This window comes from Hydra viridissima, unplaced genomic scaffold, assembly GCF_058129835.1.
Source record: "Hydra viridissima isolate aposymbiotic clone 2 unplaced genomic scaffold, HvirCarnegie_v1 scaffold_8, whole genome shotgun sequence".
Taxonomy (NCBI): domain Eukaryota; kingdom Metazoa; phylum Cnidaria; class Hydrozoa; order Anthoathecata; family Hydridae; genus Hydra; species Hydra viridissima.
In genome coordinates this window covers 10,918,736-10,944,962 of record NW_028324307.1, presented here as the reverse complement: position 1 = coordinate 10,944,962, position 26,227 = coordinate 10,918,736, and the positions used below count along the sequence as shown (strand labels likewise).

General features: G+C 30.3%; 1 protein-coding gene and 1 pseudogene across 1 annotated transcript; both read left to right on the top strand.

Moving 5' to 3' along the window:
- The first annotated feature begins 1,656 nt into the window (after window positions 1–1,656).
- LOC149885052 (52 kDa repressor of the inhibitor of the protein kinase-like) lies at window positions 1,657–9,495 on the top strand (annotated as a pseudogene).
- A 411-nt stretch (window positions 9,496–9,906) lies between these two features.
- LOC145186536 (uncharacterized) lies at window positions 9,907–14,920 on the top strand. The gene is made up of 3 exons (XM_090096562.1): window positions 9,907–10,153; window positions 12,139–13,777; window positions 14,229–14,920. The coding sequence occupies exons 2-3, from the start codon at window positions 13,339–13,341 to the stop codon at window positions 14,735–14,737; spliced, it is 948 nt and encodes a 315-aa protein (XP_089952688.1). The 5' UTR covers window positions 9,907–10,153; window positions 12,139–13,338; the 3' UTR covers window positions 14,738–14,920.
- The last annotated feature ends 11,307 nt before the right edge of the window (window positions 14,921–26,227 follow it).

Below are 26,227 nucleotides of genomic sequence, written 5' to 3'. Positions count from 1 at the left end.
AAATGAGATTGCTGCCACACTAGTGAAAGCCCACTTGACAACACCAATTACTTGCCGACCAGTTGGAAGGCCAAGAATTACTGCAACAGCACCAATCTCAGATTCAGGTGATTTGTCAACATCAACATCTTCTGTGGTTACACCTCCTCCAAAGCGGGCAAGACCGGCAGAAAGACCAGCCGTGGAGATCCGCTATGACTGGTTCGATCATTTCCCTGTCTGCATCAAGGAACTGGGTCAGCGCTGCAAATTTTAAGGATGCAATGGTCGCAGCAGAGTCAAATGCATCAAGTGCAATCTATTTCTTTGTTGCACTGGTGATAAAAACTGTTTACAATTATTTCACATGAAATAATTCGTTGGTAAAAAACTGAAAAACATTTTGTTCTTTTTTTGTATTGATTTGGTAATGTTGTGAGGTAACTACATGACATAAATATTTTTATATCTTTAAAAGAAAGGTTAAAAAATGAACTATTGCTTTGTTTCAGCTTTTTGAGTTTTTTTGTAAGGATTTCTTTTGATATAATATTGTCTACAAAAACCTTTACAGCAAGATTGATACACGCTGTGTACAAATGTACACATGCCCTATTTTGAATAATTGATGAAATATTTTAACAAAGCTTTACATACCCCATAAGGAGGCCTAGTACATTATTTTTATTTAAAAAAAAAATATTTTAAACACATTCCATGTGCCTGTGTACGAAGGGGTTAATTAAAAACTTAAAAGCACTTGGTTCGGCAAAGTTTTTCATAAACTTTGTACAAGCCTTTGAACTGCCGTAAAAAACATCGATATTAAAATATCAAATTAATAATGGTTATAGAATAGCTGTACACCCTAGAAATGTTTTAAACTACTCCCTGATTTAGTAAGTAAACCTCTATCATGTAAAAATAAGTAATTTCTTTTTTACATAACTGCATTAAGTAATTTAAATTAGACTATTCTAAAATTGATCCTATTGCCCCTCTGATCTTACTACCCCGCTTTACCCTATATATGGTGACCACACGCTCTATTTTGTTTATTACGAATAATTCCACCGACAGAAACCATTCTGTTTATGCGGTCATCAAAAAGCCTTTCAAAACAAAATCGCTAAGTATTACCGAGTTCTCGACACTTCATTGTACGTCGTTGAAAGAAATTATTAAATGTCGGATTTTCTACCCTACCTTCTGAATCAAAGTATGAAAAAACAATATAATTCAATATCGATGTCTTTTAGCTTGTAGATAACTAGAAAAGTTGTGCTTAACAATTTAAACCCTTATTTTTTGAAACATTCATCTTTAAGTTTAAGGACAATATGCGTCATCCACCATATTTTTGTCAATAATATTTTTTTCAACTTAGCCCAACTTTTGCTAAGTATTATTCAGCTTGGACAACAAATTTTCAAATACAGTTTTTTTTAAAAAGGAGTTGTAGAAGGTAGGACGAACTACCATAAAAATTTGGACTGGCCTTAAATCACCTTAGTATTTCAATTTCCTCATCGTGGGTCATAGTATCTTTCGCTAACCCAGAGACAAAGATAACTTGGCTTTTATCATTTGATATATATATATATATATATATATATATATATATATATATATATATATATATATATATATATATATATATTCTAAATATAATAAAATATGAATCCATATATAACCGAAGAAATAGTTGCTTGTGCACTAGAATCAAAACATTGGCCTAATGTATTAAATTACAAAACTCGACTCATTAAAGAGCTCTCTGAGATAAATTTAATGTTTCCAAGAAAACCTGATACTTACCAATTCAATACAGAAATGATGGATTTTGTACTCTTAGTTAAAAGAAATCTTGATTATACAGCATTAAGGTATTTTTTTTCTTTAGAAATTTTTATTATTATTTTTAATTCAAATAATATCACAAAATAGACCCAAAATTCCGGATGTTAGAAACATGAACAGTTTAGACCCTCATTGCATTATTTTCTTCCATTTCTTTTCTTTGAGAATTCAGTCCATTTTTAATAGACTTTTTTTTTTTTTTTTTTTTTTAGCTATTTAACTAGTTATTGGAACATTTTATTATTAAACAAACAAGTCACTAAAATTATGTAAGTGACTAGTTTGTTTAGTAATAACCAAATCACTTGCATAATATATAAATAATTTGGTTATTAAATAAAATGTTATGGTGTATACTGGAATTACACTAATTTTTTTATTATTAATATTACTTTTCAGTAAATATTGTTTTTTTGTGTCAGAATTGCTGAAGATGGAAATTGTCTTTATAGCTCAGTCTCTTTGATTTTAAATGAGACAGTAAGCATACTTCAAAAATTCTAAGATTGCTAACGTCAATTGAGATATTTGAAAACATAAACTTTTACGCAAGGTATAGTTATTTTTTGAGTTATTTTAATCAACATAGATCAGAATATTCTCAGTTTGCTAATTTGTTTTTTATAGCTCTTTTATTTAAATGCTCTGATAGTTTTTCAACAATTAATGATAATATGATTTCAGAACTTCTTTTAAAAGAAGCGTATTTAAATTGCTTTGATAAAACATTTTCATCGTTTATTTGCCTAATAGCATTATCTAGTGTTATAAAGCAACCTATTGAATCTGTCTATCCTGAAATTGGTTTTAAAAAGTATTACAGCTTTTTTAACACTGTTATAAAGCCTCGTATCCAAAAATTCAATAGTTCAATAAATATTTTGTGGTGTAATTTAGATAAAACAAAAAACAAAAGTGCTTTATGTTTTAATCCAAATCATTTTGTAACACTGATTAAAGATCTTCCAAACAAACAACCAACTTTTTTAATGAGTGATACAACTTTACCTAGTATCAAAAGAAAACAAATTTCAAAGACAAGTTTCTCAGCAACAGAGAATAAAATACAAAAAACAATTCAGTGTAAATTATCTTTTCCTACTGTTTCCAGGAACACTTCAGATTTAGATAAGTTGGCTAATTGTAATAAAACAGTTAAAACTGAAGTAATTGTTTCAAAAGACATCAACAGCAGTGATAAAAACAATATTGACTCTTATGTTCCACTTAAGGAAAACATGGTTGCTGATGTTAGTTTATTAAATACAAATCAGCTATCCTATTCAAATTATGATGTTTCTTTATACCATCTACTGGGTGAAAAATTAAAATCAGGAACAAATGATAATGAGCTGTTATCTCTAATTAGTAATGTCTAGGTTCCAGATAAATGCTTAAATTTCCCCTTAACAGGTAAAAGCAAAAAAAGACATTTTTTGTTAAAATGGTTAGATGAGTTTTCTTGGCTTTGTTATTCTAAAATTGAGGATGGTACATATTGTCTTCCATGCACTCTTTTTGGTCCAAGTTTACCAAACAAATATGCATTACATAAGTTGTTCGAAAAACCATTCAATACCTGGCGTAATGCTGTAAAAGTTTTTAATGATCATGAGAAAACTGTTGACGGATTACACATCAAGTCCATGCATTGTTGTAATATGCTTTTATCTAGAGCTAAAAATAACACTTTGCCTATTGAAATATCTCTAGATATTTCTAGAAAGCAGATTATAGAGGAAAACAAAAAAAAAACTTGCATCAATTGTTAAAACAATAATGTTTTTGGGTCAAAATGATATGTCTTTAGAGGTCATAGAGATAATAAAAAATATCAAGGAGAAATTGGAGAACCTTTAAAAATTACAGGGTTGGGTAATTGTATTGAGCTTTTAAATTTAAGAGTTGATGTAGGTGATTTAATTCTAAAGGAGCATCTTCTCTCTGCATTTCCACAATACTTAATGAGTTAAGTGTTGTGGAAATGCAATTGAAGAGATTCTATTAAATTATATTAAAAAAAGTAAGTACTTCTCTATTATAGCAGATGAGGCTTCAGACTGTGCATTGTTAGAACAACTTTCTATTGTCATACGTTATGTTGACTTGAACAATAGTATTAAGGAAGTGTTTTTAAGCTTTTTAGAATGCAAAAAAGGAACAAGTGGTTTAAATATTGTAATATCCGTGTTCGGCGGAATACACACAGGACTTGTATTATTGAGTGCATGATTAAAAATAAAATATGGCGGTCAACATATTTCAAACTTTGAGTTATATTCTGTTATTTTCCTAATATTATCCTCGGAATATTACATGGTACCAGAAGTAAACCTGTGTTTAAAATAAAATGGAACAACTTAGACCATTAGAGGCATTGAATTTAAATGGCAATGTTTCAGAAAACTGGCGAAAATGGAAGCAGAGATGGAATCTTTATAAAATAGCTTCAGGAGTCAATGACAAAAATGAAGATATTCAATGTGCCATCTTCCTTCATATGATTGGCGAAGACGCCTTAAGAGTATATGATACATTCATCTTCACAAGCGAAGAAAACGATAAATTAGCACCTTTAGTTCAAAAGTTTGAATGTTATTTCAACCCAAAAAAAAACATAACTTATGAACGTTATTTATTCAATACATGTATGCAAGACAACAGACTATTTACTGACTTCTTGATTGATTTACAAAATAAAGCTAAGACATGCGAGTTTGGAACCCTCAAAGAAAGCCTTATACGAGACAGAGTAGTCTGTGGTATCGACTCTAAAGCTGCCAGAGAACGACTACTTCGAGACACTGAGCTCACTCTAGAAAAAACAATCAATTTTATGAGAGCATATGAAACATCAAAAATACAATTAAAAGCCCTCGAAAATACAATCCAGGCAGATTCTATAAACAAACATGGAAACAGAACTAATTTTAACTCCCTAAAGATTGATAGACCCTTACAAAAACCTTGCTATTACTGTGGATCGAAACATACTACCTCGTTTTGCCCAGCATATGGCCTAAAGTGCACAATATGTGGAAAACTAAACCATTTTGCTAAAGTATGCAGATCCAAAACTAACCGCTTTAATACTAATCGTGTAGACCAAGTTGATCAAAAGGAAACCAACCTCAATGTTGCAGAGTTATATATTCATCATGTTGCAGCATCGATGGAATGTGCTGACGATTTAACAGCAAATTTTACAGTCAACAACAAAAATATAACATTTAAGCTAGACACTGGAGCCCAATGTAATGTCATTCCATACAATATCTACAACTCTATTCCTGGAAGACCTCCTCTCAAAAAAAAAATAACTAGACTAAAATCATATGGAGGAAACAATATTCCTGTACTAGGAACTTGCAATCTAACTGTTAAAAATAATAACATTTTACAAGTGTGCCAATTTTTTGTTGTATCTCTGTCTGATGCAAAACCCCTTCTTGGTCTAAGTTCCTGCAAATCTCTTGAAATACTAAACATTAATGATGTTGAAATTGATAAAGCTAACATTTTAAAACATTATGGTGATGTTTTTACCGGCCTTGGTTTAGTTAAAGGAAACTATCATATTGCAGTTGCTAAAAATGCAATCCCAGTCGTTCATTCACCAAGGAAAGTACCAATTACTATCCTACCAAAACTTAAAAGCACACTTGACCGTTTAGTAAAAGCCAATGTTATCTCAAAAATTTCTAAACCAACACCTTGGGTACACTCATTGGTCATCATAGAAAAAAAAGATGGGTCCTTAAGATTATGTATTGATCCGAAAGAACTAAACAAGTCTGTTTTAAGACAATACAAAACCACTCCATCTACAGAAGAAATCTCTAGCAAACTTTGCGGCAACAAAGTTTTCACTGTGAGTACATAGACATGGCTGATTGCTATTGGCATATAAAACTAGATGAACCTTCTTCAGAGCTATGTACATTTAACACTCCATATGGTCGATACAAATTCAACCGCATGCCATTCGGCATATCATGCGCATCGGATGCTGCACAGGAGATGATTGAACTTAATTTTGGCGATATCCCCAATGTTTTGGCTATCCATGATGACTTGATTATTGCAGCTAAAACAAATGCCGAGCATGATATCATTTTTCAACAAATCCTACAACGAGCTTGTGAGAGAAACATCAGATTCAACCTAAAAAAAATAAAATTTCGAGTATCTGAGGTCAAGTATCTTGGCAACATAATTAACCATGAAGGCATAAGAATTGATCCTAAAACAACTAAAGCCATATCTGCATACCCATTGCCTACATGTCAAGCAGATTTGCAACGGCTTTTAGGAATGGTCAACTATCTGCGACAATTCATCCCAAATATGTCAGAGATAACAGCTCCCCTCCGCCAGCTGCTTAAAAAAGACATACTCTGGTCATGGAACCATGAACATAACAGTGCTATGGAAAAAATTAAACTACTTTAAAGTACTTTCATCTTCTCCTGTACTCTCATTCTTCGACACTTCAAAAGATGTCCAGATTCAGGTAGACGCATCTTCACATGGATTAGGAGCCTGTATTATGCAAGAAGGTCACCCGATCAGCTATACTTCACGTAGTTTAACCATAGCAGAACAGAGATATGCCCAGATAGAGAAAGAACTTTTAGCAATAGTTTTTGCTTGTGAACGTTTCAACCAATATACCTATGGGCGACAGGTCTCCATAGAAAGTGATCACAAACCTCTTGAATATATCCTGCACAAGCCTCTGTCAGAAGCACCACCTCGCATACAAAGACTTCTGATAAGACTTCAAAAATATCAAGTTACAGTAAAATATGTTCCAGGAAAAGATCTACACATTGCTGACTCTCTATCACGTGCCCACCTCAACACTTTTGATGAGGATGATAGCCCTACACCGACAATTGCTTTGCGGTGAAGAAAAGAAATATTGGACCATCAGAAATAACCTACACCTAGCAGAGGGAATAATTTTAAAAGACAATAAAATAGTCATACCAACTGCTATGAGACCCCTCATATTAAGACAGCTTCACTTATCACACCTTGGCACCGAGCTAGAGCTAGAAACGTTGTTTACTGGCCAGGACTTACAAGCGACATTGATAAACTAATACTCAACTGCCAAAAATGCCTTAAGTACCGTAATAACAACAAAAAGGAAAAAATCATTCAACACGACATTCCTGACCTACCGTGGAGTAAAGTAGGATCAGACATATATGAGCTGCATGGAAAAATCTATGTGATTGTTATCGACTATTTTTCTAAATTTATAGAAAACAGTGTCATTCCAGACAAAACGCCATTCTCTGTTATCAAGTTCATGAAAACCATTTTTACTCGTCACGGAATACCCTCAAGTCTCATTGTCGACAACAACCCCTACAACAGTGCAGAGTTCCTTAACTTCTCAAAAGAATATGGGTTCAACTTCACTCCATCAAGTCCTAACTACCCCCAATCAAATGGTCTCAGCGAAATGGGCGTGAAAATTATGAAGAAAATACTAAAAAAATGCGATAACCCTGAACTTGGTCTTCTAGAATACCTCAACACGCCTCTTACAGGTATGGAATACTCTCCATCCCAACTTCTCATGAACAGAAGAACGCGAACAACCCTACCTGTCCACCATGACTTACTTATACCAGCAGTTCCATTAAATGCTTATAGCCAGATCATCAAGTCCAGAAATCGTCAAAAACAATACTATGATCGGAACGCATCTGAACTCCCAAATCTCGTAGCAAACGACACCGCCCGGATGAGAAAAGATGGAACATGGAAGAAAGTGACAGTTAAAGAAAAACTAACACTACCCAGATCATACAACGTGGTAGATAAGTACGGAAGAGTATATCAACGCAATCGTAAACATCTGATTAAAACCAATGAGCAACCACTAGCATATCAGCATGAGCAACTTGATTTACCATACGATTTACCAGCAGTTATCACACCTCCTACATCAAATGAGGAAACAGCAAATAATGAAATAGAAGAAGCTACAAGTACTCCAGAAACTCTACCGACTGAACCGCAGCCTGACGTGCGAAGATCGTCAAGGACTAAAAACAGACCTGCCTACTTGAAGGACTTCATTTAACTGTGTATATTATAAAGAATTTATTAACTATAGGTATATACACAGATCTTTAAAAAAAAAAAGAAAAAAAAAAAAATGGTAGAAGGAAGATGTAATATCCGTGTTCGGCGGAATACACACAGGACTTGTATTATTGAGAGCATGATTAAAAATAAAATATGGCGGTCAACATATTTCAAACTTTGAGTTATATTCTGTTATTTTCCTAATATTATCCTCGGAATATTACAAATATAACTACCAACATTCTTGAAACTTTGAAAGAATTCAGTTTAGATATAAAAAAATTGCAGAGGCCAGTCTTATGATGGAGCTGCTTCAATGTCAGGTGAATACAAAGGTGTTTCATCTCTTATAAAAAAAATCAATCCAATGGCATTATTTGTCAACTGTGCTTCACATAAACTTAGTTTAATTGTTGGGAAGAGTTGCCAAATCCAGCAAGTAAAAAATTTGCTTGAGCAAGTTAAATACAGCTTTTTTTTTTAAACTTTTCTTCTAAAAGAAGTAATTGTTTTAAAAAAATACCTTCTTCCTGGTCAGGCAAAACTTATTGACACATGTCAAACTCGGTGGGTACAAAAGCTTTGTGGACTTGATGTATTTTTTGATAATTCTTTAGCAGTATTTTCTGCTTTTGAAGAAATGGAAGACAATAATTTAAAAGAATTTAATAAAGAAACATCTTCAAAAGCATCTTCTTTTATAAAGTTTTTAACAAATTTTTCTTTTACTGTTTCTTTGGTTTTAACTAAACAGCTTCTGGATTACTTTTATGGAATTTCCATCATCCTTCAAACTAAATCTTTTGATATTTCCCAGCAAGTAGATGAAATTCAAAATTTGAATAAACATTTAAAAGAAATACAGAGAAATGTTGATGCTTACGATGACAAATGGTATAAAATTGCTCTTGCATTGGCAAAAACATTTGATGTTGATAAAAAAAACCTAGAACATGTGGTGTTCAGAAACAAAGAAATAATCAAATATGTGATATCTGGTTATTTTAAAGTTTCTATTACATTGCCTCTTGTGAATCATCTTCTCAATGAACTAGATAACAGGTTTGATGTTGAGAGCATGATTTTTTATAATAGTCTATGTGCTATTCCTGCTTATTTAGTAAAGCAATATTTTAGATCTTGACCATGGAAAGAAAAGTTCTTAATGTTTTTGAATTTTTATAAATCAGATCTTCCTCATTTCTCATCAATTCATGCCGAATTAGAGTTATGGGAGGAATTTTGGAAAGAAAAGACAGAATTACCATCTACTATTTCTGATACGTTAAAGTTCATGGATATCAGAGGCTTTCCAAACATTTTAGAGGCTTTTCATATACTTGCTACAATACCAATCACAACTTGTGAGTGTGAAAGGTCAATATCTACTCTTAGGAGAATAAAAATTACACCAGGAGTACTGTCAGAAAATAGATTGAATGGACTTGCATTAATGTCTATTCATTAGGAAATAGTTCCAGATATTAGCAGAGTTATTGAAATTTTGCATCCAAAGGAGACAGAAAATTAGAGTTAATATTCAAATGATGAGTAAATTCAGAATTGATGAGTAAATAGTAGTTTTAAGTGTCTTATATAAACTTCTATTCAATGTTTTAAACTTGTAAACTGTGAAAATCATTTTTCATAAGCAAATTATTTCTATTCATTCTTGATGTTGAAAGTGTTTTCAGGTTATATCAGTTTTAACTTTATTAGTTATTACTTAACTTGTTGTATTATTTTTTGTCTTATATATTTATATATTAAAAATTAAAAAAAAGAAAAAATATATTAAAAAAATTTGGGCATAGCTGCCTATCAAGAAAAAGAAAAAATCCAAAAACAGAGTCCTAACCTTAGGCAACATTACTAATACTTTACTTAAACTGCCTATCAAGAAAAGGAAAGAATCCAGAAATGGAGGGCTAACCTTATGCAACACGACAGTTTACAAATGGAGTGCAAAGTCCTATGGCTTACCTTCTCGTTGGTGCACTTTGTTAAATAAATTAGACAAGTATTACATGTCTTATTTATGAACTAAATAGCCAAGGCAACATTTTGAATAACTTTATTATTAATAGGATAACTAAAAACAATACAAAACAACACTTTACCAAGCTTGACTCGATTGTTTAGCATAGCATTCCATTAGCAAAATGGTATCGAATAAACACATTAGGTGAACAAACTTCAATAACAGGTAAAAAGTTGTTTTTTTAAAAAAGTGAATTTTATCTGGTTTTGCAAGTCCACTCCTCATATATGAAATTATTTACCTCTAAAAATTTAAATATTTTATCTCTAATGATTTTTAAATATGCGTGTGTTTCTTGGATTACACAATTAATTAGGAACTTAATATAATATTATTTTTTGTAAGTCTGCAAGTATAATATAAATAATCTATAAGGCCTGCCGTCAAGGGTTCATTGTATTCCATGAAAAAGTACTTATAGAAAAAATTTGAAAGGCTTTATCAACGAATTTTTTAGCCACATTTGTGAAAATTATTGTACTTCAAGTGCGCTCTTAACTTATTAAATCTGGGATGGTTAAGTAGAGAAGAAAACAAATTAAGTCTCCCTATCATTTTAAGTAAAAAATGTTATAGAAGTGACGCCCATGGGCTTAGCTTTTACTTACAAGCCCTTCCCACAGGAACACCAAAAGTAAAGTAGGTTATCCCAAATTTGGCTACACAGTTACAAATTCCTGGATCCGCCCCTTGTGTGTGCGTGTGTGTGTGTGTGTGTGTGTGTGTGTGTGTGTGTAAATCCTTTGAAAAGATTTTAACCAAATTGTGAGTTTTTTAAAACCATGAAAAACCCTTTAAATATCAAAATTTAAAAAAAACTAATTTTTTTTTATAAAAAATTAAAAACTAAATGCAAAAAAAAAAAACCTAAAAAGTTTAAATATAAAAAATCACTAAAAAAATTTTTTTGTTCAAAATCGTATTTCCGCTAAGCGATACATAGTGTAGCGTGACCTTTGTGACAACATTAATTCGCTAAAATTTTAATTTTCTGCTTTCTTGTGACATTTTTTTCTTGGGCATTTTTTTTATCATAAATACCAATGATTACTGAAGCCAAAAAGCTGATTATTTGCGCTCATCACAATTTCTTGATTTTTCACAAGTCATATTCAACTTTGAAAGTTTAAAAAAAAAACATAGGAAAAATGTATATTTTTATCTTCTGTTTTAGCACGATCAATTATTAATTTTAGCACGATCAATTCTACTGATTATGTAAAACTCTATATTTTCTGAAAGAGGATAAATAAAGCTTTCAATTGATAAATGCTATGCTAAATTTTGGTTTGATTTAAACTTCTCATTTTCTTTGAGACAAGCGTGGAGTAGCTGCATAGCAGGTCCGTTTAACCAATCATAGCAGGTCCGTTTAACCAATCATAGCAGGTCTGTTTAACCATTTTGCACTACGGACCTTTTTTTTTTTTTTTTTTGTATAATAATAAATCTCCATCGTTGTTGTTGTAATTTCAAGTAAAAATGTTAGATTTTGAATTTAACCAATTTAAAAGTTAATAAAAAAAAGACATTACGCAAATAGATATTCAAATAATTAGATGTATGTATGACGACCTATAGTCGTCAACGGAGATACATTGGAATTTTTCTTGTCGACAAGTAGCCGCCAACGGAGTGCAAAGGGTTAAGTCATATAAAACACATAAGCATCAGAGGGGATAATTGGGAATAAAAAATTTTGGCTTCAATTTTTCTTTCTTGTTTAGATGTAAGAAACTATGAAAATGCAGATTGTGGATAAGAATCTGAAAAAGTAAAAAATATGACGGTCGATGAATTTCAATTTTCTTTGGTCATTCGCTCTAAGCTATCCATTAATAAATTTCTGAGCAAATCTTTTGATTTTGCGACTCATAGATTGTTACACTTTCGTTGGATAATTGATCAATTACTCATACAATTTTTTGTGCGTTTTGAGGAAATCAAAATTACTTAGAGAAATGATGATGCGATAAAATTGATTGCGCAAACTTAAGCTTTTTATCACGGTTCTTATTTTGTCAAATTGTCTCAAATCTCGTAAAATTTAATAGTAAAAATAATAAGGTAGTTCAAATTTTCTTTCTATCTATTGTTTTGATAAAAGAAACACAGGTCTTTATTTGAAATTATTTTTTTAATATATTTAGACCGAAACCGAATATTTGAAAAAATCTTTCGATATCCGTACAAAATGGATCTTGTTTCGATATCCGTACAAAATGTATCTTTCGGAGTTTTTGGAAATTTCTAATTTAAACCCTTTTGAACAGAATCGAGTAGCGAAAATCCACAATGCTTGTAAAAAAAAAAAACTATTTTGTTTAGAGCCTCACGTGTACGTATAATACGTAAACCTTGACGTTATATCCTGTTGAAACTGATTCTTTGATTAACGTGCGCAAACCGAAATAGTACATTTTAAATATGACGCCAAGCTATAATCGACCTAACAAACCATAACCGTTTTGCGATCAACTATCTCTCGGATCTTTGCTGTTTTTTATTTTTAAAAGGAGATAATTAGATTGATGAAACAAGATTGCAGAGTATGATTGATAATCAAATTACTTTTTGAAAAAAAAGTAAAAAACAATAGCATTTCGCGTTTTCTAACTTTTACGGAAAACTTTTCACGATTTGAAAATTTTTTAAAAAATGTGACTAATTTGTCTGCCATTGCAAATTGGCTTTAATACATCATACATACAGATCGATATTGAAATTCCGTATGGCGATTAAGTTCTCAAAAAGCAATTAATTGGAAAACGTCTTGTGAGAAAAATAATTATTGTGCTTTTGAAAATGAAAGTGTAAAATTTTATCAGAAGGAAATTTTCTATTTTTTATTTTGCCTACACACCTAAATAATTTTTCATTTCAAAATAAAAACTTCAGCAGCAAATATTTTTTATTGACACTTAAATTTTTAACGGAATATTTTAAAGATGGCATTAGAAAGGAGATTGCATTAGAACTACACTTGTTGAGGTTACAGCAAAATGTGGCTGCTTTGTTTTGAAGTAGAAAATACATTAATCATGATGGATTAAACTGATTGTTGAGAATTCTGTTCTTAGCATTGATAAAAGAATACAAGAATGCATTTCTTAATCTGCAAAGAATCGCTCAATAAATCTCTTTTTGATGCAGTTTTTAATCGTCCATTTGAAGCGACAGCGCATATGAAATTTTCATTGAAAGTTTCTGTTCTTTTTTCGATGCGGAAAAATTTCGTTGAGAATCGAAAGACCATTAAAATTATAAATTAAAACGAGTTGGTGCTGTATGTATTTTTAATAATACGAGTTGGCGCTGTATGTATATGTTTGAATAATTAAGTGTATAGAATGTCTTGGTTTAAAACATTTCGAAAAACAAACGGAAATGTTAAGGCTAGTAATATGGGAGCCAGTTATGATAAAAACATGTTTGTAACAAAGTCGAAGAAAGCTGGTAATGAAAATAGCAAGCTCCATCAGATTGTTTTGGCGTATGAAGAAAACGCAAAAACTTCAAAATCTTTTCCCGTCGATTGCTTCCCTCAATTTCTAACTTACTTTAAAGGGAAAATTTTAATTACTAGTCAGACTGACACCATTAAAGTCTATGATCCAAGTGGTGTACATTTAGAAACGCTGCACTCTGAGTACAAAGACTCCATTTTATCAGGGCTGGCACTAAACTCTACTGAAAATAGTTTATTTCTATGTGATGCGCGGAGCAATTCTCAAGCTAGAGTTCAAATTTTTAATATTAAGGAAGATATTCAACCCGTCGTATATATTGGTATATATTTCTTTTTTTTTTTTTTATTTGCTCGTCCATACTTTTTTTGGGATGTGTCAATTTTACTTATGGGGTCGAATAAACTTTTTTGACTTCATACCTCGTTCATTGCATAGGCTTCAATTGTAATGTAATGTTTGGAACTTCAAAAAGTAAAAAAAAAATATGAAAAGGTGTTACCTTTTACTATTGATGAAATTTTTCTCACCAAAACGGCTTGAAATTAGGGGATTTCAAACTCAATATTTAAAAAGATTTATTGGTGTTAAAGTTTTGAGGTGATTTAAAAAATTGAATTAATAGTTAAATAATTCCTTTTTTTAGAAAGTAAAGTTTAATTGCACTATTTTAAATATGTCCTATTATAATTTTTTATTTTTGTTTTGTTTGTTTTTGTTTTTTTTTTTCGTTTTCTTTCTTTTTGTTCAAACCATTTTTGGTTCAATATTAGGACAAGGTCTTTTTGAAGCTCCGCATGGAATCTACGTGACAAAAAATAACAAAACTCTGGTAACAGATGTTGAGCGTAAAGAAGTCTTTATTATCGAGGATGATGGTGTTCACGCGAACGTATTTGGTGGGCCTGGTCAACGTCCTGGTCAGTTTCAGTTTCCGCACGACGTTGTGTTTGACGAGGTTCATAAAAGAATCATAGTTTCAGACACTCTAAACCACCGATTACAGGTATTTAGCGAAAACGGTCAGTTTTTGGATGTCGTTCACATGGATCGAAAGGGAGAGCAGATCTTTTCTTACCCTACAAGCCTAAAATTTGATAAAAACGGTCAGTTGGTTGTTTGTGACAACGGCGCTAACGCCTTGCAAATTTTGAGTCAGGACTTGCAACCTTTTAAAAGAATTTCACTGGGTAACATACAGAAGCCATCGGCGGTGACAATATTGCCTTTAGATAAACTATGCGTTGCTTGCTCCACTAAATCCACGTTAACAATTATCTAAGACCTAAAAACTTCGTTGTATATACTTTTTTTTTTTTACATCTGCATACTTATTCCTTCTTGTATAGAGGCAGACTATTCTCTAGCTGTATAGTGAGCATAAATTATGAATAGGTGTTATCAACCTTTGCACTATTTTAGCTTACATTAAATTTTATAATACACTTAAAAAAACTTGTGAAAAGTTTCTCAAGTCAATTTTTTTTTTTTTAATCCTTTAACATTTCGAATTAATTTCCAAATAAATAACTTCACATGAAGAAAACCATGAAATCCACTTTATTTAGCCGTTAAGAATAGAAAACGATTGATAAAATAAGTTTTTTTTATTTTAAGCTTTTTATAATAAAATTTGTGTAATTTAGAAATGACTTTTAAAATGTTAAATATAAAAAAGAACTTATACCTTTTATTAATTTCCTTCTTGAATATACTTAGATTTCAAAAAAACTAATTTTTATTTTATGAATATTTTTAAAAGAAAAGCTCATAAATTACTTTTTAAAATATTCATCTTTTTTTTTTTTCTTTTCCTTTTGAAAACTAAAAAATGAGTTGTTATTTAAATACTAAAAAGTGGGTGAGGGAGGGGGGGGTAGAATTTCTTGTTTTGGTATTAAATAAATACAAAGAAACAAAATTGCTTGTCCTTTTTTTTTCCTTTCACTATTTTCCGAGTTACTGATGTAAAAATTTTTTTTTAAAAAAAACCTCCTTTTTACAAAAAATATCCAATTAACAAAACTCGTCTTAACTAAATTGCTGGTTTTAAAGAAGTGCATCATCACGAGGCTCAGACGAGATCACGGTAAAAAAAAAAAAAACAAAAAAAAAACCCACGGAAAAAGTACAGCAATAAAATGCCATCTTTTCGTCTGTCCCTAATAATCATTTTATAAGTTTATAATATTTTTTAAATTATGACAATATACTTTTCAAAAATATCATATACTTTTCACAAACATTTTACATATTTTCTGAACAGTTTTTTTATGCATATTTCTTACTATTTGTAAAATTTGAGTTTAAACATTTTGTGAGGTAAAAATAAATTTTAATGTTTTATAACTAAAAGTGCCCTTGTTCCTCGTCCCTGTTTTAATTACGTTCCTTCATAAAAAGAAAACTACAAAAGAAAGGTTTATTTTGTAAAAAAAGCTCAATGAACTTATTTTAAAATATTTTGCTGGATAATCAAGGCATTTTTTTTCTTTTCATTTCACAATACTTACAAAATACTTAAAAAGTTTCAAAATAAGTTAGAGGGGTTGTGATGTATTCAAAAATACTTCACGATAAATAAACTTGGGATGAATAAAGGTTATCATATCGTTCACTACAAAGGCTCCTTTTTAAAAATATTATTCCAATTGATGCTCTTTTTTAAAAATGCCAATCCGCATGTTCCGCCCATAATTTGTATCAAAACCTTCTCCGCAGCCATTTCTTTTATCAAAAAAAAAAAACATTCGCCAAGCTCTGGAGTTTTTTTTAACTCAATTGAAAACCACAGCGTCGCTATGGAAGCAGAGAACAGGCTCAAGATACATTTAGCCTTCCTCGATTTTTTGTTTAAACCCATAAACTATATTTTAGGTTGAAAATTCCAATTTCAAAGTCGCTAGATCTTTTAAAAATAGATAAACTTACGTTTGCAATAAGCTTCTCTAATTGCTCGTTTTCTAAGAGAAGATTTTTCTTGCTCGTTTTTCTCCACGGTCTTCTATTTAATTTTTTGTTCAGCCGTTCTTGTCTGCGGAGAAGCAGCGCCAATACTTCATCAAGGTTCGACGAACTTTGTTTTTTTGGGTTATTTGTTGGGATCTAAGAAACAGGTTGTTATCAACTAAAACATTAATACGAATTTAAACGCGAAAAAAAAGATCAACCGACATCAAAGTCAAAACAACGTCATTCGATTAAAAGAAAGAGAAATCATTCAACGATAAAAAGAAAGAGAAATCATTCAACATTTCGACAACTGTGAAGAAGCTTTTTGTAAACTTTATGAATCACAAAGCACATATAAAAGCAAACCTCGGTGATGACTTCTGAAGCCCTTTTCGTCCATTTCAACATCTTCATAAATTTTTATCTTTAAGGTCTTTTTTATCTCGTTGTTTATAACATTCTAAGTTCATGAAGCTAGAAATAAAGCTGGAAAAAATAAGTCAAACCATTTTAACAGCTACAATAACTTTATAAACCTAAATTTACCAGTGTCCTTCAAGTATTTTTCTGTAGAGAGTTAAAACATAATTCATCACTAAAGTAGTAAAAAATAGAGTTAATATAATGGGAATGTTTAAAAACTAAAATCAAATTTTTCAACGTTGAAAAGAAACGAACTTAATAAAATTCTTGTTAACGTTATGAACTAAGTTCATATGAAATGTAAAAGGAGCTTTAAGTACAATGGTTTGAACGTTAAGCTTTTAACAAGCCTCAAGTTTACATTTTATTTACATATATATAAATTTTTACAAAACACTAAAAATACAAAGCTTGTAATTTTACACTATGACATATATATCTGAATCAGAATTAGGTACTTGATTAACTTCGAAGTTCTTTTTCTGAGAGACACGAGTAGCTCGCTCTTTACAGATAAGCTCCTTCGTGTTTTCAACTAAAGCGTCTAAAACCTTTTGCTGTTCTTCAAGTCTGCCTTTTCCAAATATGCGCCATTTTTGGTATAACTTTTTGTTTACCTCAGTTTGCTGAGTCGATAGAGCAATAAGAACGTTGATAAGTTTTGAGGAAGTTTCGCTTTCTTTTGAATTAGTTTCCTTAAGAGAGAACAACATGCGCTGTGATATTCATTTAAAAAGAAAATTTCAACCTATAAATAAAAAACTATAATTACGCACCAATTTGGGATCTGTGGCTCGTTCGCAAATTTTTCGCCACTTCAACATTCCATTGAGATTTTAAGGTGCTTTAGTACTCTCTTTTTAAAAGTTTTCTTGCAAAATTAAGATCACGATTCCTTGTATTTATATATTCTGAGTACGGAGAATGCGATGACATTAACAACAGGACGTGAAATAAGTTGCTATTAATAATTCGAAATAATGACAACATAATTAGTTTTTAAAGAGCGTTATAATGGCTGCAATTTAAAGCAATTACTAATGTGAATCCATTTTCACGAGTTTCCATCAACATACGGATATTAACATGTAGCTAACAGAAATTAAATTAAAAAAAAAAACAAACTTAGATTTCTATCTCTAAACTCTGATTGTATTCTAATTTTGATTGTAGCTGACCGAGCGAAGTTGATGCTTTGAAGAAAAATTTGTTTGGAAGACGTTTTATTTATTACTGATATATAAAACGAATAAACGGCGCCCAGCTTAGCGAGCTAATTAAGAACTGCGAGAATACGCAAGAAAACATGAATACCAATCTAGAATAGTGCAAAAATACCCTTACAGTTGCATACTTTGTTGCTGCTTTCTTTGTTGTGTATCAGAATACACTCAATTGCAATTGCTGTAGCTCCCAGATAGAAAGTAAAACCTTTGATTTTCAGCTTATACAAAAATAACAACAAATTCACTTTAAACAACATTCACTTTAAACAAATTCACTTTAAACAAATAGCAAGTTATTGCTTATCTTCTTTCTTACAGTGTTGGCCACGTAATGAGTAAAAAATTTTAAATTTATTTCCAAATTTATAAAATAATATCTGACGATTCCTGCATCAGTTTCTTTGAACATTATCGAATGGTCTCTTTTGGGAAAAGCTTTATCATAGGTTCTTTTCTGCCTTTTCTCAACTACTTTTGAATGGTCTTTGTCAATTCCTGAATAAGATGCTTTCCTATCAGTTATCATGCTTTGCATGAGAGCAATGTCTGCATCGATGGATTCTTTTTCCTTTGTTGTTTTATGCCGTTTTTGAACTTCCATATCTTGGAGAACAGATTTCTTATAAAATTTCATGGTAGCATCTAATGTTGACATAAATTTCTTGATTCTTGGGTTATCCAAATGTCTTCAATTTTCATTGTATTTCATTAACTTCATAAATTCATTATATTCTTCTTTAATTATTTTGCCAATGTTGTTTCTTCCACTTAATGGAGGGATATTTGACTTCAAATAATGCTTCAGGACATTATCAATTGTAAGAGATAATGCATCATTAAAGTTTAAACCCTTAAGGTTTGCAAGCAGGCAAAGAATTACTTGCTTCTTTGTTGGTAGTTTATGTCCCTTGATTTCCTTGTCGTTGATACCAGGAGTGGTCCCTAATATCATTTTTATATATCGATCATTATGTCTAGTTTATAATACATTTATATTATATATTAATCATTAGTAATCTGAAAAATAATCAAAGTTAGTTAAATAACAATACTAAACAAAGATAAAATAAAGATTCATAAGATATTATTACGAAAAATGTATATTTTTCACAGTATCAAAATTTATGTCACTTGTGCTAACTCATATGTGATCAGATTGCAGAAAAAAATTAATAGCCATTGTTTTTAGGCCCAAACGCCTTACCAAAAACTTGAACAGCTATCCACGATCAAATATTGAGTTTTGTGGGGCGGCTGGGACGCCCTAATATATATATATATATATATATATATATATATATATATATATATATATATATATATATATATATATATGCGTGTATGTATGTATGTATGTATGTATGTATGTATGTATGTATGTATGTATGTATGTATGTATGTATGTATGTATGTATGTATGTATGTATGTATGTATGTATGTATGTATGTATGTATGTATGTATGTATGTATGTATGTATGTATGTATGTATGTATGTATGTATGTATGTATGTATGTATGTATGTATGTATGTATGTATGTATGTATGTATGTATGTATGTATGTATGTATGTATGTATGTATGTATGTATGTATGGATTCACATTTTACGATAAGCGCAACCATTTTATACTTACACAGCAGCTAAGCGCGTCCAAAAATTTAAGCGCATCCAGAAGTGGATCCGTATAAACTTATACCTTTTAAAATGCAAATAACGCATTTTAATGATGATATAACAACTGCTGAGGGTGGATCCGGTTAACTGTTTACACAGCTATTTTACTTACATTATGTTGTTCGGAAATTTGTCTTATCCGGATCCGGGTTTTTTTTTTTTTTTTTTTTTTCTCTAATTTTTCTTTTTTATCTTGTTATAGTTTTTTTTCAATTCTGATTTGTATTTTGATAGATTTACTCCAGATTTACAACTTACTTTAATTACAGAAGTTGCAGCTGTGTAAGTTACGTCATTACGCAACGTAAAAGCTTAAATGGTAAACCATGCGAGTTTGTTCCAAAGAAACTCAAGACTGTTGAAGTATGTTAATCAAGCACGAAATTTTTGTTAATTTCTAATATTCTATAGTTTAAATCTTTATAATTTAAGAAAAATTTTCCTCGTAATTTGCTCACAGAAGTAAGTGAACAACTAATCAGACAAATGTGAGGCACTTTTATATCGTAAATCAGACAAATGTGACGCACTTTTATTGATATGGTAGTTGTTTTTTTAAGCTAATAAAATAAGCATCGAATATAGTGTACCATTTCTTTTCTCGTGGCCGAACTCCTGTAATTCAACATCGTACTATTCAATTTTAAGAAACTTAGAAACGTTCAATATAAAAATTTATACCATTTAGCCATCATAAAAAAAAATTTAGAAAATCTCTGAAAGATTTTATTTTGAAAATCTCCTATCGGTGCAAAAGGTTATCAGTTTTATGCTGTGCGAAATGCTAGCTATAATATATTGGTATAAATTTTTTACTGACTTGACTTTTGGTCTGTAATTTGTTTATGACACCATTGCCATATAACTGTAACATTATCGCAAGCTTAATGAATACGTAGTTTTGTTGCTCCTTTTCAATATTAATAATGCTTTTATAAATGTTCAAGTTAATAAAACAAAATCACATTTTCTGTTTTAAGTTGCAATTACTTACATTACTTCTAAAACGTTGGGATAGCGAAGAACATTTGGAACCTAACGATTATTTTTTGTTTTTTCTGTATTTGAATATTTAATAACAAGTTTTATGTTTCTTAGTTCTTATCACCAAGTAAAAGAACGGTAGGGTAAAGATGAATTTTTTTTTAATATTTAAAAAGTAATCGTCTAGTTACTTTTACATTAAAATTGTAATGTTTAAGCAAAATAAGTTGTATCCTAATGACTTGCCGACATTTATTGAACGTTTATTTAAATCTACTAAATAAGTTTCCTGCATATTCCCGAAGTATTGGGTAGATTCAAAAAAGAGAAAGAAACTAAGTTTATGTAACATTTTATTAAAGTAAATAAATAAATCATTAGGCATTGCAAAATATACTTTTTTAAATGAAGACAATTCAAAGACTTGTCTTTATTTAATTAAGTGTTTATTAACAGTCTGCTGCATTTAAAAACTAAGACGAAATACTAGAATTAATTCAAAAAGGTTTACAGAACTTCGGAAAGAAAGATTTCTTTAAATGTAAAATATTTAAATAAAATTAAAAATACACCAAACTAAGTGCAGGCTGTTGCGTTCTTAAACCGAACAAACCTGCACTTAGTTATGATTTTTTGAAAAATTTCTTTCCAAAGTTTTGTTTTATTTTCATTTTCAATTGGCGGTTTGATGATGAAAACAACCTCTTTGAGTTGATTAATTTTATTGTCGTCTAAAGGTTTAAATGCAGCACTTTTTTTGTTATAACAAGTCTGTGACATTTCTTCATTTGTAAAAAATATATTTAGCAATGCCAGTGCAAGTACATGTCTTGAAGCTGCTTTTGCAGCTTTCCCTTAAAATCTCATCTTTTATTTTTTCTGGGTAATCTTTTATATACTCATCAAGCAAACTGCTTGCAGCTACATTTTCACTAGTTTTCGTCAACTGTGAAATTAATCTAAACAAACAAAAAAATCTGTGAAGTAAAGCTGTATTAAGGTAAGTTTCTCTCTCTCTCTCTGTCTCTCTCTCTTAAAGTTAATGCAAATTATTTTTTTTAAGTTTTTGTTTTTTAAAAAATGAAATCTAGGTTTTTTAGATTTTTAAATCTAGTAATTTTTCAAGCCAAAATTTTTTTGTTTGAAAAATTGAAAAAATGTAAAAATCAAATGACAAACTCGAAACTTCACGTGAATTTGTTTCTTACGGTGGTTTCCACATACAAGTTTAATACAAATGTAAAAGAAAAAAATCTCTCAGTTGTTTGCTAATTGTTCGTAGCTTTTTTTAAAAAATCATTAGTTTATATTGTATATTATTTAAATACATTTTTTTGAAGTACTACTTCAATTGTTTTATATAGCGTTATATATAATCCAAAATCTTGAAAAAATAGAAACCACATCAAGTTGCATGTAATTTTTGCGGTGTGGCCAAATTCGAAGATTCGAACTATAAAATTTACGTAGCAATAAAACTTATGTAGCAAGTTAATGCCATTGTAATTTCATCTTATAATTTTAAAGTGTACGTTTAATACGTGAAAATAATCCAAAATATCGAAATTATATAGCTGCGTATAAGAGTTTTAAAACGAATTTAATCAGATATTGTTTGCACGGTGCCTAGGCCTAAAGTAAAGATCGCCGTGGTAAACCCCCTATTCTCTATTCCCTGCTTCAAAAAAATTGTGCCTAATAATTTTGTTTTCTTTAATTACGAAACAGCAAGTGGTTTAATATTTTTAAAATCGACCCTGTATCAGATTATTTTTTTCCTAATTAAATTGGGTTTAACTTTCAGCTCGCAACTTTACACATTTCCTAAAATATTCCTTGTCAAAACTTGGGCGTTTTGGAAAACTGTTGAAAATTGTATATATTCCGTAAATATTCCTTGTCAAAGCTTGGGCGTTTTGGAAAGCTGTTGAAAACCGCCCAAGTGGACTTCAACTATTTCAAATAAATTACTATTGTTAAATCATTGAGTTTTGGTGAAAATTCTAAAAAAGACATTGAAGTATTAAAAAACCCAGAATCGCTAAGGTTTCTTCAGGACTGTGCCTATCCGTGTGATTAAGCTCTGATATAGTAAACATTTTGTGCCTTGTCACTCTGTACCTAACTGTTCACGACTAAAGTTTTAAGCTGTGAAATCGCAGCTTAATTTCTAAAAATGTTTACTAGTCAATCGCAGAACTGTTATGTAGAAAGTATTGAGCACACGACTCAAAAAGTCTACAAATAAGTTAACCATTTTTGAAGATTACAGGTATTGTCACTTATTGACTTTCGGTTTTCGATATGTCCTGCTTCTTAAGTTTTTAAAGTTTTCCTAACTATTTAAAGTAAATTGACCTACTTGACAGTTCTAAATTGCCTATTACGCTGGTCAACAGGAATTTTGAGTCAAAGTTTAGCATATCTGATTGTTATTTCTTCCACATTACAAACTTAAAAAAGAAAGTTCACACCCAAGTTTTTTTTATACCCTCCAAAGAATGTAATACTGAAACTTTTATTTCTTGATTATAAACTTGAAGTTTTTTTTACAAGAGTACTATTTAACACAATCAATTGTTGTAAAAAAAATAAATATATGTAAAAAAGTTCAGAAATTTATGTTTTTTTTTTTATTTTCCCTGTAATTGTATGGTCTTTCAAGTATTATCCTCCAAGTATAGTCTCCCACCTTGCTCTCAGTGTATTATACCTGATAATGACGTTCAATACATCTTGATAAAAATGTTTACTACTGTTTAACTACTTTTTAATCTCAAATAGTTAACTAAAGTAATACAAGTAAAACAGTTTGCTTTAAATCAAGAAGTGAATATTTATTAAGGGAAAAAGTTACAAAAATCGCATACTTTAAAAACAAGAAGCTGTTGCGAGAAACGCATCCTATAAAACAAGAAGCTTCTACAAACAGTTCGTTGCATTAATAAATAATGCAACAAACACCATTTTTCCGAATAGGCACCCATGCTATCTTTAAATTTTTCCATGCATGTAACATGCACTTAAGGTATTTTTTAAGTATTGAAACGTTTCAGACATTAAAAACTTGCTTCATCAATACATGCTGAAGCGAAGAATCATCAATACGTCCCATATCACTGCTCAAGTATTTTCATGTTTTAGTACTTTTTTTAAATGTGCTGTACTACTGCAATGTATGGACATTCTGTTTATGAACAATTAAAGTGAAATGTTATTTACTTTCCATCCCATTTTCCATCCTTAATAAAACACGCTTCTCCTTATTTAGTCATAAAAAGAAAGTAAGATGAAAAGATTGTCGTAAAGAATCAAAGTTTGTCAAGAAAATGGTTTTAGCTATTTTTTTGTAAAAAGAATCAGAAAATATTCATTAAAAGAAACACTTGAAAAGAAATAATTTTTCAGCTGATCACTGCTATTCTTAGGATATTACTTTTGGGACCTTAGTTCTAAGTGGCTAGTTAACTTTGATACTGGGGGGACATATTGAGTGTGCATCTGTACTTATTACCACTAATCAAATTTTAAAGTAGTCCATGGGAAGATGGAGCACTTTCCTATTCGAGATGTATTTTTACAAAAAACATTTGCATTAGGTCAAAATGAGAGTGATATGGATGGGGAACTTCCCTTCCCCCATTGAGAAAACTCCTTTGCATTTTTAATTTTTTCAACTGTTACGTTATGCATCCGCCCTTTTATAAAAATTTTGTAGTTGTTCATGAATATTATTTTAAAAAAATCTTTTAACTTTTTCTATCTGATATTTTAAATAGGCACAGGTATTAAGGAATTAGAGAACTGTGTAGAAGCCCAATTAACTAACTTAAAGCAGTTGCCACACACTTACTCATAAAAAGACTAATCAGTGAGTGGATGGCAACTGATATAGCAACTAACCTTTCATCTCACTTAAATGACTATATTCATTTAAAAAAATAATAACACTGCATTTTGAAGGTGGTAACATCCCCCTCCGCCTTCCCATATCCTACAATTTAGAATGATGGAAAAATAAATAAAATAAATAAGATGAATATAAAAGTCTCATAACAGCTATCTATGGATTAACTTCTCATTTCTACATAGCCAAAAGTCATGCAAGTTATTTGAAAGATTTAAAGAACGCGCTTGAGAATAATGAATGCATTATTCTTGGTAACTTTGCAGAGAATTTCATTTGAAAAGATTTTTAAGGATTTCCTTGTATCACAAAACCTTTACTTACATTCTTAGAGTATTTGTTTTTCAATAGAACCCATTTTATTAACAATATTGAGAGTCCATGATACCAATTTTAAGAATGATCCTAAAGAAGTTTAATCTTTGACAAAAGATATTTCCGAAGGTATTGGGAGTTGAGAGAAATTTTTTGAGTAGTTCTAACTCAAATGTTTGAGCGACTAGTACCAATATTAAAAATAGTGTGACATATAGTTTCTTTATTATAAAAGTTTAGTCGTTTTGATGTGAAATGATTCATGTTCGTAACATAATTATTCCTAAGTCATTTTCAAAGAAAATTGTTTAAATTCGTTATTCATTTCAGTCGGGATAGTAAATGAAATACTTGGTAAAGTTGATTTAAAAAAGTTTGAGCGAAAATAACTTTTATATTCCTATTTTTCGTTTTGAAACGGTTTTGAAACGGTTTTGAAACGCTCAATCGAATTTCGAATTTTGCTAAATTTAAAAACGTAATAATATTTGCTAATCGCTTGAAACTGGTTTGCAACGCGTTTCAAATCCGTTTCACAACGGCTCGCAGTGAAAACATTCCACTGTTAAAGTAAAAAATATATTTTTGAGCAATTCATAAGTATCACAGAAAAATAAATTTTTTTAGATATGAAACTGGTTGATTGATAAATGAAACACCAAACGTGTTTTGTCACACCAAACCTTTTATTGGAGAGAAAATAGTTTTGTCTAAAATGTGTTTTTGTAACATTCATATTAACACGAAATATATATTGATAAAGTTAATCGAGAGTTGTTAAAAGTAGACAATATATAAGTAGAGTCCATAAATCCCCAACTTATTATCAACTAAATTTCAAACTGAAAATATCTACAAGTTTTCTAAGTCTTTTTAAATTTAAAGTAAAGTAGAAAGCGCATTTTATTAGTTACAGCTGCATTAATTTACTTAGTTTACACGTTTTTTTTATAAGAAACATGTTTATAAGAAACTAGTACTAGAAATCCAAAAATCTTAAGAAACTTATTAGTACTGAGTTACTTTTCGATAATAACTTTATTTTGTTAAGAGGAATTTTCATAATTTTTCACCCAAATATCAACATAACACGAAATTAAAACAAATATTATCTACAATGGAGAACAACAATTCAATAAGTAATTAATTTTTACTCGCAATCGAAAAATTCGAAATTAAAGAAAAAAGAAAAAGTTTTGAAACCCTTAAGAAACTCTTATAAAACTTTTAGCAATAGAATTGAAAAAAAGTACCCTTAAAATAAGAAACTTGCTAGTACTAGCCCATT

What these genes read in the sequence shown, in the direction of transcription:
- LOC145186536 (XM_090096562.1), top strand. Translation starts at nt 13,339, where the DNA reads ATGTCTTGGTTTAAAACATTTCGAAAAACAAACGGAAATGTTAAGGCT. An exon ending in TCAACCCGTCGTATATATTG is followed by an intron (nt 13,778 to 14,228) that starts GTATATATTTCT and finishes GTTCAATATTAG; the next exon opens with GACAAGGTCTTTTTGAAGCT.